Here is an 18213-nt window from a genome sequence, read left to right on the forward strand (position 1 = left end):
TCTATAAATTGCATTTCATCACAGGTACTGATGATGTTGTAGGTCCCGAAGGCATGGAGAAATTTTGTGAAGACATTGGTGTCGAACCAGAAAATGTAAGTCTAACTTACTAATTTGGGTAGATCAGTTGATCTGATTTTGTCTCTTGGCAAATAAAGCAACAGTGAAGAAGTAAGGGTGCATTAGTTTTTATAAGGCAATCTAAGAAATAAGTTCCAATTCTAAATTGGTTTGTAAGCAAAAGCTTTTTTGCAATTGGTATGGTGTAACTACAGTCAGTCATTTTATTCTCTCATTTAATTTCTTGTCTCTAAAAGGTATAGTAATAAAGTAATCAAACTAGATGTTTAAAAAGTGGTGTGGGAATGTGTGCCTACCATGACGGATAACTGGGGACTGGGGGACTGAGGGCTTTGTGTATCTTTGTCCCCCTCCGTAGTTGTTCCAGCCTAATGTAGAATTTGTCCAGGACTTTGAATAATTAATTATTCATAAGCGTTTTGAATAGGTTATAATTAAAAAGGTTTTTTCACAGCTCCTTCACTTCCAGTTGAATTTAGCTCAGAAAGTGATTGCTTTTTATTGTAAAGCCCCTAAGTATTTCCTTTAAAACATTTAATTAGAAGTTTTTATGTGCTTCATTATTTTTGCATAATTCTTATGTTATTTTTGAACATTTTTTCCTATTCTCACGTTTGTCTTACTGCAAAATGAAACATACAAATGCTCTGACTCATTAACTATGCAGCTTAATATTACATCAGCCTCCAATTTAACAAATACCTCTTATATCCTAAATGAATTTATGCTCTGGAAGAGCTCTCAAGGGATCATCCCTTTCATTCAGACTGTTGGTGAGATATCTGGTACCCATGCGTATCATGCTCTTTGAGACTTCACACTTTTTTCTTTAAAAAAATTTTGTTGGGCTTCCCTGGTGACGCAGTGGTTAAGAATCCGCCTGCCAATGCAGGGGACGTGGGTTTGACCCCTGGCCCGGGAAGATCCCACATGCCATGGAGCAACTAAGCCCACACGCCACAACTACTGAGCCTGCACTCTAGAGCCCGCGAGCCACAACTACGGAGCCCGCAAGCCACAACTACTGAAGCCCGTGTGCCTAGAGCCCGTGCTCCGCAGCAAGAGGAGCCTGCGCACCGCAACAAAGAGTAGCCCCCGCTCACCACAACTAGAGAAAGCCCGTGCGCAGCAAGGAAGACCCAACGCAGCCAAAAATAAAAACAAACTAATTAAAAAAAATTTTTTTTTTTCTCCCCACTCCCCCACCCCCAGTAACACTGTAAATTTTCTAAAGAGCCTTTGGACTGTCTTTAACTTACTACATGTATTTTTATTTTAATGTAAGCTAGTTCAGGTGTCTTGATAAATTATTGAGTTTGGTACAGAGGTTTGGGGACAGCTGGGTCAGTAGTATTTTGCCGGATCTAGTCCATAGCCTGGTCATAGACAGACAAAAACATTTCACGGACTTTAAAAAGGAAGTTTTCTGACAGGGGCTGGGCCAAGGTTGGCAGTGTTTTCTGGACAGTAGTATAAAAGCGGCGAGAGTGAGCTGGGCCTGAGAGGAGATCCAGAGGTTCCACCCAGGGGACAGTAATCAGCATGTGATCAGAGGGGTGGGTAGCAGGGCCCAATGGTGGGGAGGCTGGGAGGCATCGGGCCACCAGTGTGAGAGGGATCAGGTGGGCATCTACTCTCAGGGCCAGAAAGGCCTGTCGGGTGGGAGGAGTGCTGACACCGATTCTAACCGAGAAAACAGGGAGGCCCAGCTCTTTAAAGTTCCTCAGCCCCAAATACCAGTACTCAGTAAAAAATAGCTACTGTTATTATCTTTTTTTGGCAATTATGAGTCTTTATTTCTGTAGCAGTAGAAATAGTCTTGAAATGTTGAATCACACAGAAGATTGAACGACTGAATTCAGACTATTATTCCAAAGTATTGATTCCTGTACTTCAAGCCTAAGATGCCACTAATAGAATTTTTATTATTTTATTCATCATTAAAAAGGAAAAATGTTGTTAAGTAAATTCTGATAAGCCATCAATTGTGGATACTTCCCAATTTCAGAAATTGTTTGAACAACCAGCACAAAAATAGTTTTTTAGAGGCTTGTCTGCATTGATGAGTGAGCACTTTAAAGTATTTAAAACCCTCACCTTGCCTGATATTTATAGCTTATGGAATTTAAGCAGGCTTGTAAAACTCAGTTCAGCTTCCATTTACTAAGGTAACAGAAAAATCCTTTAAGTAGCTAGCTTCCTTATTCGCTGTGCTAGGGAAAGGTCTGTTTGTGTAAAGAAGTACCCATTGTGAATATCTGCTGTGGCTGTTTGGCCACATTACATGCATACTTGTATGTGTGTTCCTTTACCATAACCGTTTTTTGTTTTTGTGTGGAATATTTGTGTGGAATTTTTAATCCTTCTAATAGAGGATTGAGTATAGATAATGTTTGAGAACATACAAAGTTTGAATTAGAAAATATGTAAATAGATACATAGGAGTCAGAATTCCAGGAAAAGCTGAGGGATGAGGAGAAAATCCACTAATGTGTGAATAGTTTGAAGAACATGTAACGCCTTCTTTTTGGAAAATCCTTCCTAGTAGGCCCCTGGTCTCTTAAGTCACCATTTTCTGACCAATTTAACAATCATGTTTTATGGTGATGTGCATAATATGTAGAAAAATTGGTTCACTTATCAGTTCTAGTTATCTACCTAGTAATCTAGATTTTTAAAATCTAAAAAACCTAGTGACTTAAAAAAAAATGGGTAAGTACTGATTGAATTGATATTTGATTGATAGATCCTAGAGATTTACTGGGTTCTCACTGATACTAATCTCCAAAGTAGAAAACCATGAAGTCAGCACCAAGAGAAAGCTTTGCATTAATCTTCGAGTTATAAATTAAACAAAGCTGGAGATTTTTAGTCTACAAACGAGCTCATTGGCAGTTGAAAGGACAGACCTTCTGAACCTCCTGAATGCTGTTGTTCTGGAGTCCTTCATGTGCCCTTTGGCTCTCAGGGCCTAATTAAATCATCTAAAGTGATGTCTGAGTGGCTGCTTGCCTCATTATGGTGGGGAGTGTTATGCTTTTATTTTGCCTTTTGTTGTTGTTTGGGATTTTAAAAACTTTGGTTCTATTACAAACAGTAATATAAGGCAGGTGTGAAATTGTATTTTTTGATTCATTTTCAGGGATAACAGCCTAAAAATATGTTGATGCTCTTTTTTTTTTAATTTTTATTTTATATTGGAGTATAGTTGATTTACAACATTGTGTTAGTTTCAGGTGTACAGCAGAGTGATTCAGTTGTACACATACATGTATCTATTCTTTTTCAGATTCTTTTCCCATGTAGGTTATTACAGAATATTGAGTAGAGTTCCCTGTGCTATACAGTAGGTCCTTGTTGATGATCTATTTTATATATAGTAGTGTGTATATGTTAATCCCAAACTCCTAATTTATCCCTCCCTGCCCCCGCCTTTCCCCTTTGGTAGCCGTAAGTCTGCTCTCCGTGTCTGTGAATCTGTTTCTGCTTCATAGATAGGTTCATTGGTGTCATACTTTAGATTCCATATGTAAGTGATATCACATAGTATTCGTCTTTCTCTGTCCGACTTACTTCACTTAGTATGATGATCTCCAGGTCCATCCATGTTGCTGCAAATGGCATTATTTCATTCTTTTTTATGACTGAGTAGTATTCCATTATCTATATGTACCACATCTTCTTTCTCCATTCATCTGTCGATGGACATTTAGGTTGCTTCCATGTCTTGGCTTGCCTCAATTTTTTATGTTATGTCACCCGGATTCCTTTCACCATTACCACCCTCTGACCCATTTGGGCACGTGAATTATAGTTTAATGGTTTGGGGCAGTTCTTCTGTTAGATGAAATGAAGCATTTAGGTCCTGGGTAAAGAAATCAGATTAACTGCCAAATGCAGAGTATGCTAGTCCCTGGCCAACTGTATGCAGAAACATTTATTTCCTTCCCATTGCCTTCTTTTTTTATTACAACAAATGGACGTATAGCCATTCAGCAGTGTATGTGTGAGCTCCTCTTTTGTACTCGGGTTCCCTTTTGTGTGAATGACTGTCCAGAGATAGCCAGCCTTGCAGAGTGGCAAGGCTTCCTAGGACGGTCCTAGGAAGGCCCTGTCCCTCTTCTTTACCTCTTTAGGAGTGGCATACTTTCTTTTTTAGTTACCCCTCACCTTGTCTTGGGTCTTTGAGGTAGACAGGATGGGAGAGCTTCCTCCTCATCCCCCAATCCAGGTGGCCTCAGCTCTGTCCCTGTGTAAGAGCCCTGGAGAGTTTGCAGTTGGAGGCATCTTGGAAATGTAATTTTGTCTTTTATACCTTTAGATATTTATTAAACTCACCATCACTGCCTCGGTGCCACCTTTTCTCTAAAGCAGCTGAGTGAAAAAGTGACGAGCGGTGCCAAAAACCCGAGTTGTCACAGTTCCTCGTGTCTGCCCAGTTTCAGAAGGTGCACTGAAAGCAAGGATGGCGCCCCACTGAGAAGTGATTGAGTGATTGTCCGCTCATCCTGCGCTCATTGCAGGCACAGTGCTATCGAAGTGGAGTGTTGGACTACTTTAAAATCATTTCCGCAGTGTATGTAGTTGAACTCACAAACATCGAATCCACTGTCCGTGTCCCACCACCTACTGTTAGGGTTTTTAACACTCTGTTCTGCACCTCACTCTTTTCATTTTCACTTAATAAATCTTGGAAACTGTTCCGTATTTGTACCGATGGCTCCACTTCATTTGTCTCAGTGGTGACATAGTATTCTTTCGTACGGAATGTGTTTAGCAAAGAAGTATTTAAGTAGTCCCTTATTAGTAGATGTTTGGTTGTTTTCAGTCTTTTGCTACTACAAATAGTACTGTAGTCAGTCTTGTTGACTATACAGCTTTGTGTATATGTGCAGGTGTATCTATGAGATAACTTTCCATAGGTGGAACTGCTGGTTTCAGTTTTGATACATACTGCAGAACTGCCCTTGGGAGAGGTTAATGGCTTTACACTTCCACCATCAGGCATAAAAAGTCATGTTTCTCCAAACCCTTGTCAGCAGACTGAATTATCAAACTTTTAGATGTTTGCCAAACTAGAACTCATTTTTGAAGTTACGTTGCTCATATTTCCGTGACTAAACTACTGTGAACCGAAGCATTTGGCTGATGCTAATGTATTTAATTACTGAGGTCTGTCCTCCTTAATTGATTGGTCTTTCTGCTTTGTTTTGTTTTTGTTTTGAACAGGTAGTTATGCTTGTCCTAGCTTGGAAATTGGATGCACAAAACATGGGTTATTTTACTCTACAGGAATGGTTAAAAGGAATGACGTCTCTACAGTAAGTCCTGAGGCTACCCTGGGGCAAGGGTGGGGGGTGGGTGTCCTTGCCCTCCCCTGGCTGCCTGCCTCCCCCCTGGGGTCTCGTCGAGCCTGGCTTGGGTGACTGGAGGACCGCCAAGGGATCTGGGCAGGCTTCACCTGTGCATAGGTGTGAAGACCAAGCCCCATATTCCTATGATGAGGAGGGCTATAACGGATGAATTCTAGAAATTAAAGTTTTTATATAATGTATGTCGTTTATTTTAGTATTCTTCTAGAGCAGCTCAATAGAAATAGGCCATCCTTTTCTCATATATGTGAGCCACGTATATAATTTAAAATTTTCTAATACCCACATTTAAAAAAGTAAAAAGAAACAGGTAAAATTTATTTTAATATATTGTACTTAATCCAGAATATCCAAAATATTATCATTCCAACATGTAACCAATATTTTTAAAAGCTGTTTTACCTTCTTTTTCATATTGAATCTTGAAAATCTGGTGTATATTTTACATTTATGGTACATCTCAATCTTCATTAGCTGCATTTCAGGTGCCCAGTAGCCTCATGTGTCTAGTGGCTACTGTATTGGACAGCGCAGGTTTAAAATCAAAGTATTATCATCTGGTTTATAATTCGTGAGAAAAGTTGAGTGAAGTATAACTTGTAAGTAAAGATATTCAATATCTTTTATTTGATATATTCTGTTATTAGCTTTGGGCAAAGTTAGAACTTCATTACTCTAGTGATTAAAAAAATAATAATAATAAAGATTCTGTTTATGTTACCTGGGCCAGAATTGAGGGGAAAAAAATCACTGGTTTTATGTGTTCACTTCGTGCTTACATGCATGTGTGTCTGTGCGTGTGTGTTTACATGTGTGTGCTTGCTAAGAGTTTCACTCAAGAAAACAAATTGTCATTCTCTGTTACTCATTGAAAGATACACTTGAGGTGGATGATGAAACATTTCAAATGATATTTGAAGAGGAAGTGCTAATTCTTAATATAGTAACTGATCTAAAGTACTTGAATGGCTTCTCTTTTTCTTTTTCCTTTAACTAGGAATGATAGGCTTAAGTTTTTACTGGATTAAAATTGGAATTGAAATGGTTTTATGGTTTTATTGAAATAATTTTGTAATTTGTCAACTTCCAATGTCATTGTCCCTTTGTCATTGGTAACAGTGCTTCATTTTCGTTGTGCTTTAGTAGTTTTATGAGGACTGTTCACTGTTCTTTCATTTGCGCCTCACGGCTACCTAGGCAGGTCAGGCTTTATTTACCCTGCACATTTTACAGATGGGGAAACTGAGGCTTAGAAGGGGTATGTGATTTGTGAAAGAAAGTGGTAGGATGGGAGGAAAGCCTAAGACTTCTGATTCTTCAGTCACAGTCTTCCTCTGACAACTATTGTCTGATGACAAGTGCGTTTTAGGTAAAAGCCAAATCACCCTTTTACAGGTACGCTTTCCTCTCAGCCTGCTCTAGAATTTTAGGGTTAAGTCTCTGGAATCTCCTAAAATTGTGTATGTCGTGTAGGGAAACACCTCCTTACAATTTTCAACCTACTAACTCCTGCATTGTTTTCCGTGCTGCCTCCCTTTGTTGCTTTCCGGATAGAGCACGTGATGACTGCTCCTTTTTAAGTATCCTTGTAATGATGAATGCACTGCCAAATCAAGATTTTATTCATGGCTTTAGAGAAGGCACCATCAGCATTTCTTCAGGCACAGTTTCATGTGTCTTAAGAGGGTGTAGTATCCATTTTTGGACAGTTCTAGATTCGTTTTTACATTTGCCTTTACAAAAGAATATTACCCATGCCAGGCCTTGCCCATGTTTTGAGGATTGCGTCGTCTGGGAATTGAAATACACAGTTTCCTGGAAGAGGCCTACGCATATGTTCATGGGCTGGGGGGCGCTCCACAAGCTCTTTGTGGGGAACTCTGCTCGCCACTTTGTGTGACACGGGTAGTGGCAGGTGGATTCCCATAGAATGCTGCCACTTGGCCCTCGCAATTTACAGTATAGTAACAAACCTGATCCACTGTAAAGGAATTGAGGAATCTGCTTTCTTTTGTGAGATGAAATTCTGAGATTAGTTTCCTCATCAGTGAGGTGAAGATGATTACTCACAATAACCTTTAAGGTTCTTTGTAGTTCAAAAATAGTACAATTTCAAGTTTTAAGAACTTCCTCCCCCTTTCCCTCCTGCCTCCCTAGATTCGTCATTTGTTCAGCAAATATTTGAGTGGCAGTGGTGTGCCAAGCACAGAATTCTAGGTCCTGGGGAAACAAAAGCCATGAACAAGACAAAGTCCATTTGGGGCAGGAGCTTGGAAGCAGTGTTCAGGCAAAATATCCAAAAGTAATAAGGTCACTTCTCTTTATGCTACTTGTATTTATAAGGTATTTGCACCCAATAAATAAGAAAACTCAGAGGCTAATCCTTTATATGCTCTAAAGATGGAAAGTAGTCCATCTTTTGAATGATCTATTTTGTCTTCTATTTGGTTTTTTTCTCATTTTTGGCTTTATTAAACCTGTCCAGTGAAGTTTTACGGACTCAAGCTGGAATTAAAGTGTATATAACAAAACCTCTTCTAAAAAAATTGTAACTGTACAGTGAGCACATGCTAGCAATAGGAAACCCATGGGTTTTGGAACCAGAGAGTTTTGAATCGGTTCTGCCACTTCCTGGGTGTCCCTGGTAATGTCCCTAAAACCAGGAACATTGAAGTGATGAAATGTGGCTTTCCCCAGGGCACCCAGAAACCAGTCTTCTGGATGCCATCTGGAGTTGTGTGCTTGGCCTCTCCAGGGCCATGTTTTGTGACTCTTGGAAGCAGGGACAGCAGCTGGTAGGGAACATCTATCCCCAAGTTCCCGCAGTCGTTCTCAGAGAAGGCACAGCTCTTGATTGATTGATTTATGTATTTATTTATTGGCCACACGGCTTGTGGGATCTTGGTTCTCCGGCCAGGGATTGAGCCCGTGCACTTGTCAGTGAGAGCGCCGAGTCCTAACCACTGGACTGCCAGGGAATTCCCAACTCTTGTTTTAATTGACTGTTTTTTTTATTGCCTTGTTCCAATATGTGGTTTAAGGTTACCTCTGATGAATTAAGCTTATAGAGTGTTTAAGCTAAACAAAACAAAAACCCCAAAAAAGTGTGTTAGAGTTGTAGCTAACTGCAGAGAACTCATGATGGGCTGGAAAAATACCTTTGGGCTGACGAAGTGAAGGGGCAAAGGCTGTCCCAGGGTAATGGGAGAGAGCTACCTTTGATTTTATAACCTTTGAGGATTATTATCCTGATTCCTGTTGCTTTGGACTGTGTTACAGCAGCAAAGTTCAAATACTCAATGATTTCATTCCACAGTATATGCATACTTTCTCATGGGAAAAGATGCCCCCTAGCGGTGTGGCACTGTCACTGTATGGCTGCCACAGTTTTCTTATACGTGGTGCACAGAAGATCAGGGGGATGTGTTGAATGATGTGGCTGCTTTCTGAAAAGTCTCAGGCCAAGCCTGTTTCTCCACAGGCCCTCTGTTTGAACTGAGCCCCTCTGCAGATGGCCTTGTTGAGTGGCCACTAGATGGCAACCTGCGGTTCAGACGGTGACTCAACGGCCTGTCTCCCTGATGGGGGTTAGTCCACAGTCTCCGCAGGACAGGACCCCTTTTAAAGCAGATCAAACCCTTTATTGACAGTATCGTCTCTAACCCATCCTTAATAGATACATGAAGTGAAAATTTTACTTTGGGCATTGTATGCTTGACACTCCAGATGAGCTCTCTGAGCGTCTTGCAGACATAGGGACGTCTTTGCCAGTGTGGCTGGACTTGCTTCCAGGCACGCTGCAGAACGTCATATTCACCTTGTAGCGACTTTATTTTCTTTTAGCTATGCAGTGGTCATCTAAATGAGTGGTTCCTGCTCTAGAATCTGTTGAAACAAACAACTGCTCTTATTCCTTTCATTGGGCAGGACTAACTAAACTAAAGCACTGGCCCAAATCTGGCCAGTTTTCTGCGGTTTTCATCCTTAACCGTCTTTCCAAATGAAGAGGGAAACCTTGGCCTTAGATGTTTTGGGGTTAGCTGGTTTCCCTCCTCTTTGATCCTCCCCCATGTTGTTACTAATAAAATATTATTCGTTATTTATATACCTGGTAAGAAAATCGAGCCATACAGTAGAGTGCCCAGTGCAAGGTAAGCCCTGTTCCCACTCCTGCCTCGCAGGCTCTGCTTACTGCTTTCTTGTGCATCCTTTTAGCCTCCAGCAACCTTCATTTGGGTTCTGGCAGTAAATCTCTATAACTAGGCTATCAATCAGTGTCTCTTTTTTCCCTTCCCTAACCTTTCTCCACAGAGATCCAGAGTGGGCTTTTCAAGATGGAAGCCTGATCACGGTCTCTCCCATGATAGGAGGTGGCTTCCATTGTTTCTAGGATTCAGAAAAAACCTCCCAAAACAAACAAACAAAAAAACCCACTGTGGACCACAAAAACCCTTTGTGGTCTGGCCCTACCTCCCTTTCAGCTTCATCTTGGACCACTTCCCCTCTTACTCTACCCAGTCTAGTCACAGTGGTTTTCTTTTAGTCTTTGGACTTAGCATGCTCCCTTCTGCCACTGGGCCTTTGCACATACCGTTCCTTTAATGTGGAAAGCCCTCCCCTCCAAAAACATCTAGTTTCCACCTGTCTTTCAGCTCTCAGCTTACATGTCAGTCCCTTAAAGAAGGGTTTTCTGACTTCTAAAATAGTCTAATTTTAATCTTTTCTAGTTTTCAAAAACATCAGGTAGAAATAAAGCACATTCTAAATTGTTGTAGACTCATAGAAATGAAATATTTACTGTAGCTTTTGACTTTTAGATATTTTATCATCTCAGTAGATCCTGGGGAGTTTTTTGTAGATAGCTACAAAAAAAAAAAAAAAGCTTTCACAAATTTATTGCTAAAAATACATTGGTATGCTCTATTATGAACCATATTTTAGTTTATAAAGTATGTAAAATATTTACATTGATAATACTTGTAATATGTATTGTCTATACTTAGTAGGAGGTAAAAGTTCTACAGAGAAACGCAAGGGTACACATGCAGCATTGAAAAGCTTTAATATTGTCAGTGAAAATGATGACTCTTTGTTCTCATTTTTAAGGGCTAGATGTTATGAACAGAAAATTAGTTTGTAAAAATAACCAATCAGTCTACTTAAGAAAACTAAACAGTGTGTCTCTTACCTGTGCAAATAGATGGTTATCACTAGGGGCTCCCTGGAGAAATAGCTGATTTCAAGTTTAGGGTAGAGAGAGTACAAGGTGAACTAGAATATCTTGTGCCAGAAAGTGAGGCCGTACGTGCTCAGAGACTGACGGGGACATGTCAGAAGGACACTGGAGCCAGCTTGAAGGGGCCAGTGCCCAAACACGGACAATTTATGCATCAAACAGAATGAAGACAGTAGCAGATTATAACACTGAGTAAAAGGCAAACATCCTTAAGTCCAGAAAGTAAGAAAGATGGTGAGTAGAACTCTTTATAGAACAATTCCAGCCTGTAAGTGTAAAAGCATGATAGAATTAGAAAAATCACCATTTTGTACCTTCAGATGTAAAACTGATTCAGGCAGGGCTCATCAACGGATGCTAAAATGTTTCACCTGGTGAAATGTTGTTGAGGAACAGGATGGTCAGTCTCAAGGTATCATCCCCCAGATTACACACCGTTTCAGAAGGGCGAAGAGTACCGTTTAAGTGGAGAATCTGGTGGATACTACCTTCACCAAATGAATCAACTTAATATCACCAGTAATGGGACAGACTGACGTTATGAGCCTCCTCACGGGGTATACTGAGAAGGACATCACGTGGAGAGTTCTTATCATGAGTACTTAATCTAAATATAATCATAGGGAATTTATCTGACAGACTGAGATTCTGCAAAACAACTAGTCCGGTCTTTTAAAAAATGACATTGTCAAGAAAGACAGAAAAAAGGCAGGACACCTTCTAGATGCTAAGGAGATAGATACCTGAAAGCAGTGCACGAGCCTTGATTGGATCCCGGATGAAAAGGAACAGCTGGGGGAAAATTGGGAAATTTGCGCATGGGTCATATATTAGCTCGGAAAGTTAACATTTCTAGGATATTAAGAGTGATGATGGCATTGAAGTGTTTAGGAGTAAAGTGGCATTATGTTGGCAACTTACTTCCAAATGGTACAGAAAAAAGTGCATGTATGTGAGAGAGTGAGCACAAATGTGACAGTGCTCATGGTGAGCCCAGGGGATGGGTATATGGGTGTGTATTTACTAGGCCTTCAATTTTTCTGTACATTTGAAATTTCTTAAAAGTGTAGGAAGAAAATAGCTCATCGTTGACATGTTCCAACTCCAGGGTTTATATTGTCTTTTGGTATTGTGTTTTATATTACTGCCCCACGTTAAAAAAAAAAACTCGGGTTATAATTTGCCTTTATTCTGTTTTTCTAGATGTGATACAACAGAAAAACTCAGAAATACTTTGGATTACTTAAGATCATTATTAAATGATTCTACAAACTTTAAACTTATTTACAGATATGCGTTTGACTTTGCACGGGTGAGTTCTCTGGAGCCTATCCAGATGTTTCCCTCTCTCTCCCTCCCCTTTTGAGGTTTGTTTTACGTACTACAGCAAGGAAGTTGAATAAGCTACTCCCAGGATGCTAGTTAGAATTTATCTCTATGTGTACCCTTTCTACACTAACTGATTCTGGGCAAGAATGTAGTATGTCAACAAAAAGCTCTAGTGACAGACTATTAATAGCTCTTGAGATTGGCTTAGAAGTAACTTGTAAATGGACATGTAATAGACACTGTTCTAAATGTCTCTTAGGTAAGCTTGACAAATCTTTTCCTTCTCACGAAACAGCAAAGCTTCACCCATTGAATTTACTGGAATAAGTTAGTCAGATCAAAGCCAGTTTCATTTTGGGTGCTATATCGTGTCTGAAAATCGTTTGAATTTCAAACGTAAGCTGATTTCAGTGGACGTTATTCAAACATAGTTTCTAGTCATCATTTTGAAAAGTGATCATCTTGTTTGTCACGCAGTGAGCCAGTCCAAGTAGGTGAATAGGTGGTTCTACTGGAGTGACATAAAGCTGTATTTTTCAGCCTGGTCACTGTAAGGTAGCGAATTCTGAGGTGTAAGTTGGCGTTGTGTTCATTCACTGTCCACGGCCCATATGTACGATTACACTTTATTGCAGAATGGTGGTTTCTGTTATGTTTGTGTGTTTGGTGGGTTCAGGTGACTAGGCTTTCTTGATTGATGATTTCTTTTTAATCTTTTTTTTTTTTTTAAGCAGAGAACTCAGTGACAATTCTTTTTTCTCACCTCCGTGTTGATCTTTTCACTTTTTCGTCGCTTTGGCTCTGTTAGCTCAGCCAAAGGTTTCTTTGCTGAGGAGCATCTGTAATAACACATTATTGCATCTGTGCATCCGGTGCATCTGTAACAACACATTAGTAGTTCACTGTGATGTCCTCACTTGTGAATTTTTGCAGCCTTCAAGTAAAATCAGGACATGCATGTAAATGTATAGATGTTAGAAAAGTAACATGGTGAAATTCAGTTGCAGTGTTTTACTAAACAGCGTTTGTGTAGCTGTATATAGAATTTGTTTGCCAGATGCTTTTTAGAATAGGTGCATAGTTTTTAGGATTAAATGTTTTGTTTCATGAGATTTTTTTCCTTCCAAAGTCAGCAGTGTCCTATTGTATGGGCAAAAGTTTGTTTAGAAGCATCACGCCTTTTCACGAAAATATTTTCTAACTTCCTTGTTTGAGGGTCAAATTTTCCCACGTATCCACTGCGTTAGAACCGGGTTCCATTTTCCTCCTCCCTGGCTTTCCATCCCCTCCTCTGCTGGTCACCGAGGCCCCTTCTGTTGCCTCTTTCTTGGTGCTTCCACCACAGCCTTGGGGTTGAGGCCGTGCTCCTCGCCTGTACTGCTGCCGTGGCCTTGCGTCCACATTCTCTCCCTTCTCACCCACACTCACCCCGGTAGGGTGTCCTCCATCTTCCTTCATCCTGGGACCACTCGGGCACCTTCCGCTCACCAAGCCACTACACCCGTCGCCTCCGTGTGAACGTAGTGCTTCACCCACCGTGTGGGTGGTACGGTTGCGCCCCCCGCAGCTGAGGGGCAGACGGGCTGGTTTTGTCCTCCTTCACAGGGGAGCAGGGAACTTGGAGCAGGGCTGCCTCGTTGCTCAGCAGGAGGTTCAGGACTCAGACTCAGGTTCTGGCTCCAGGTCGCGTCTGCGGCTCCGTCCAGGCCCTCGTAGTCCAGTCCCAGGCTTCCTCTCCCACAAGACGCCTGTGTTGTGCTGACGTCGAACGAGCAGTTCGCTGAACCTGCCGCCTGCCCCCGCCTCTCTGCTCCCTGCCTTTTGTGCCGCCGAGGCTCTGCTTGGAGCCACGTCTCTCCCCGCGACTGCTCTCTGCAGCGTCGGGCTTCTGGGCCCAAGCCACGTGCCTCCGCTGTCACACAGAATCATCCTGCCCCGAGAGAACATGTGCCCTCACTTACATGGCCCTCGTATCCCTCTAGCTTGGCCTTGGAGTTTGGGTACAGGCCCACATTTTTTCTGACAGGTTAAGGGAGTGCGTGTTTTCTTTCGTCATATCCCTGGGAGCAGCCCACAGAGATCTTTGCCGTTTAAAGAGAGTATCAGTAAATATCAGCAAATTAAGCTCCTTTATGTAATGATGAATAACAACCACCCGTATTTAATCATTACCAAATAGATTTCAGTTTAGCTAAAATATGCTCTAAGATGAGTTTGTTACTGAATCCTTTGTTTTGCTTGGTTTAGCTCTATCCCACAAGTGTCGAGGTGTTGTGTATTCATTTGCATTCAGTTCAGAATATTTTCCAGTTTCCCTTGTGGTTGTTTTGGACTCATTGGTTATTTAGAAGTGTGTTGCTTGTGTTATTTGCCAACTATTAGGACTTTCCAAGTAATCTTTCTGTCGTTAATTCTGCTGTGGTCAGAGAACATACTCTGGACAGTTTCAATCCACTTAAAATGCAGGGAGGCTTGATCTGTGGTCCAGAATATGGTCTGCTGTGATGAATGTTTTATGTGTACCTGAAAAGAATGAATATTTTGCTGCTGTTTGGTGAAATGTTTTATAAATATCAGTTAGGTCAAGTTGGTTGATAGTGTTGTTGAGGTCTTCTGTGTCCTTATTGATTTCTGCCTACTGTTCTATCATTTACTGAGGGAGGAATGTTGGACTCTCCGACTATAATTACTTCTGCCATTTGTATCATTTCTTGTTTCATGTATTTTGAAGCTCAGGCATTAGGTTTAGATAGACTTAGTATTATTATGTCCTCTTGAAGAATTGACCCTCTAGCATTATGAAATGTTTTTTATCTTGATAAAGATAATATTCCTTGTTAATATTCCTTGTTCTGAAGTCTACTTTGACACAAATATAGCCATTTCTGCTTTTTTTTTATTAAAGTCTGTATGATATATCTTCTTCCATCCTCTTTAAAAACCTATTTGTGCCTTTATATTCAAAGTGGGTTTCTTATATATAGCATATGCATAGTTGGGTCTGACAGTATATGTCTTGAGATGCTTAAACCATTTACATTTAATGTATTTATTGATATGGTTAAATTTACATCTCCTAAACTGCTATTCATTTCTCTTTTTGTCCCTTTTTTTTTTTTGTGGTACGCGGGCTTCTCACTGTTGAGGAGCACAGGCTCCGGACGCACAGGCTCAGCGGCCATGGCTCACGGGCTTAGCCGCTCTGTGGCATGTGGGATCTTCCCGGACTGGGGCACGAACCAGTGTCCCCTGCATCGGCAGGTGGACTCTCAACCACTGCGCCACCAGGGAAGCCCTGTCCCTTTTTTTTTTTTTTTTTTTTGCGGTACACGGGCCTCTCACTGTTGTGGCCTCTCCTGTTGTGGAGCACAGGCTCTGGACATGCAGGCTCAGCGGCCATGGCTCACAGGCCTAGCCGCTCCACGGCATGTGGGATCTTCCCGGACCGGGGCACAAACCCGTGTCCCCTGCATCAGCAGGCGGACTCTCAACCACTGCACCACCAGGGAAGCCCTGTCCCATTTGTTTTTGCTCCTTTTTTCCTCTTTTCATGACTTCTTTTGGATTGAGGGGGTTTTTTTAGATTCCATTTTAATCATTCTTTTCCACTATTGTCTTATTAGCTGTGTCTCTGTTTCATTTTTTTTTTTTGTGATTGCTCTAGGCGTTACAGTGTACATCTTTAAATTTTCACAGTCCATCTTCCGATAATATTATACCACTTCATGTATAATGCAGGAGCCTTTACAATAGTGCACTTTCATCTTGCCCTTCCGTACTTTTTGCTGCTGTCATACATTTTACTTATACATGTATTATACATCTCACAATCTATTGTTTTAGTCTGTTCAGGCTGCTGTAACAAAATACGAGAGCCTCAGTAGCTTATAAATAATGGAAATTTATTTCTCATAATTCAGGAGGCTGGAAAGTCCACGATCACAGTGCCAGCAGGATAGGTGTCTTTCTGCCGTAAGCTCACATGGTGGAAGGGAGGAGGGAGCTCTCTGCAGCTGAGGACCCCACCTCCTATTACCATCATCTTGGCGATCAGGGTTTCAACATATGAATTAGCGGGGGGGCAGACACATTCAGATCATAGTATATATTAATATCATTTTTGCTTTAAATAGGCAAAAATATCTTTTATATTTACCCACATATACACCACTTGTGTGCTCTTTCTTCCTTTTGTGTGGATCCAGATTTCTATCTGGTATCATTTACCTTCTGCCTAAAAAAATTCCTGCAGCATTTCTCATAGTACAGATTTTCTGGTGATGAATCTCTAAGCTTTTATTTTGCCTTCAATTTAGAAGCTACTTCTCTGGATAAAAGATTCTAGATGGACCATTTGTTCTTGTAGTACTTTAGTGATAGTTCTCCATTGTCTTCTGTCTTGTGGAGTTTCTGATGATAAGTCTGGTGTCATTCATTATTCCTTTGAGCATACTGTCTTGTTTTGTTTTCTGACTGCTTTTATTCTCTTTTCACTGCTTTTCAGCAAGTTGACTGTGGTGTGCCTTGGCATAATTTTCCTTATGTTTATTCTGGTTAAGGTTTGTTGAGTTTTTTAGGTCTTTGGACTTATAGTTTGTATTAAATCAGGAAATTTCTCAGCTGTTATTTCTTCAAATATTTCTTCTGTTCTCCTCTCTTCCTTCTGGGACTACAGTTGTACCTATGTTAGCTGCTTTATATTGTCCCGCAAGCTACTGATACTGTGTTCAACTTTTTTGTTTTTGTTTTCCCTTTGGATAATATTTATTACTATATCTTCTAATACTAATCTTTTCTTCTGCTAATCATAGTAGCCCCAGTATATTTTTCATTTCAGATACTATATTTTTCATCTCTAGAAATTCCATTTGTATCTTTTTATATCCATTTCTCTAATCATAATAATATTTTCTTCTACCTTCTTGAACATCTAGAATGTGTTTATAACAGCTGTTTTAACAGCATTGTCTTCTGGTTCCGTCATATCTGTCATTTCTATATCTCTTTCTCTTGGTTAAAATTTTTATCTTGGTTGTGGGCGATATGTTACCGCTTCTTTGCATTCCTAGTAGTTTTTTTTTCTGTTTTTGTTGGATGCTGGGTATTGTGAGTTTTATGTTGTTGGTTGCTGGGGTTTGTTGTATTCCTTTAAATAATGTTGGATTTAAATTTTTTTCTGGTATATAGTTAAGTTACTTGGAATCAGATTGATCCTTTGAAAGGACTGGTGCAGAGCAGCCTCAGCCTAGGGATGACTTAGCCCCACTAGTAAGACAATAATACCCTTCTGAGGATCCTATCCAAGGCCCTACGTATTATGAGATTTTTTCCACTGTGGCTGGTGGAAATAGAAACTATTCCCAGCCCCATGTGAGCTCTGGCAACTTCTGCGTACTCTTCTGCAGTGATTCTTTCCCAGACTCAGGTAGTTTCCTCTCACATGTGCACAGACAAGTCCTCATCCAGCGGCTGGGGAGACATTCTGCGGGTCTCCAGGTCTCTCTCTGCAGCTCCCCCCTTGCTGGTATTTTGCCCCACCAATTATATACCTCCTTGAACTCCACCAACTCTGTCCTTTCCAACTCAGTCGGTTGGGGTTCCACTGGGCTGGGGCTGGGTCCCCCTCCTGTGTTGTGGCCTGGAAGCCACCCCCGCACAGTATGCTGTTGTCACTGGGGACTTATCCTTTTTCTCAGGGGCCACTCCTGTTCTTCACACTGACCAGTGGGTGAGAGCCATTGTCTCATGTGTTTTGTTCAGTTTTCTGGTCATTTGACGTGCACGGGGGGTGGGAATCTGGTTTCTCTAACTCTGTCTTGGTTGGAAGCAGAATTCAACCCCCCACCCCCTTCTTCCCTCCAATCCTTTTCTTTTCCTACTAGAAAAATGACTCGTAGAGGTAATAACGCATAATTACACAGCAGACCTTTTAAAATTAAACTTTTAGTAAGAACTGAACTTTGTTATAGTTTTTGTTTGTTTTGCGGTAGGCGGGCCTCTCACTGCTGCGGCCCCTCCCATTGCGGAGCACAGGCTCCGGACGCGCAGGCCCAGCGGCCATGGCTCACGGGCCCAGCCGCTCCGCGGCACGCGGGATCCTCCCGGACCGGGGCACGAACCCGCATCCCCTGCACCGGCAGGTGGACTCCCAACCACTGCGCCACCAGGGAATCCCTGTTATAGTTTTAATATCCT

The 18213-nt window shown here is 41.2% G+C and overlaps 1 protein-coding gene across 11 annotated transcripts in view; it reads left to right on the top strand.

The window, feature by feature from the left end:
* The window catches only part of DCUN1D4 (defective in cullin neddylation 1 domain containing 4), a 66934-nt gene that overhangs the window by 36724 nt on the left and 11997 nt on the right, over positions 1-18213 (top strand). For all 11 annotated transcript variants that reach the window (XM_032632968.1, XM_032632976.1, XM_032632966.1 and 8 more), the window contains 3 exons: positions 25-95; positions 5311-5402; positions 11893-12001. In XM_032632968.1, coding sequence (XP_032488859.1) covers positions 25-95; positions 5311-5402; positions 11893-12001 — 272 coding nt within the window. The remainder of the gene's footprint in view (positions 1-24; positions 96-5310; positions 5403-11892; positions 12002-18213) is intronic.

The sequence above is a fragment of the Phocoena sinus genome, chromosome 5 (assembly GCF_008692025.1).
Source record: "Phocoena sinus isolate mPhoSin1 chromosome 5, mPhoSin1.pri, whole genome shotgun sequence".
Classification (NCBI taxonomy): domain Eukaryota; kingdom Metazoa; phylum Chordata; class Mammalia; order Artiodactyla; family Phocoenidae; genus Phocoena; species Phocoena sinus.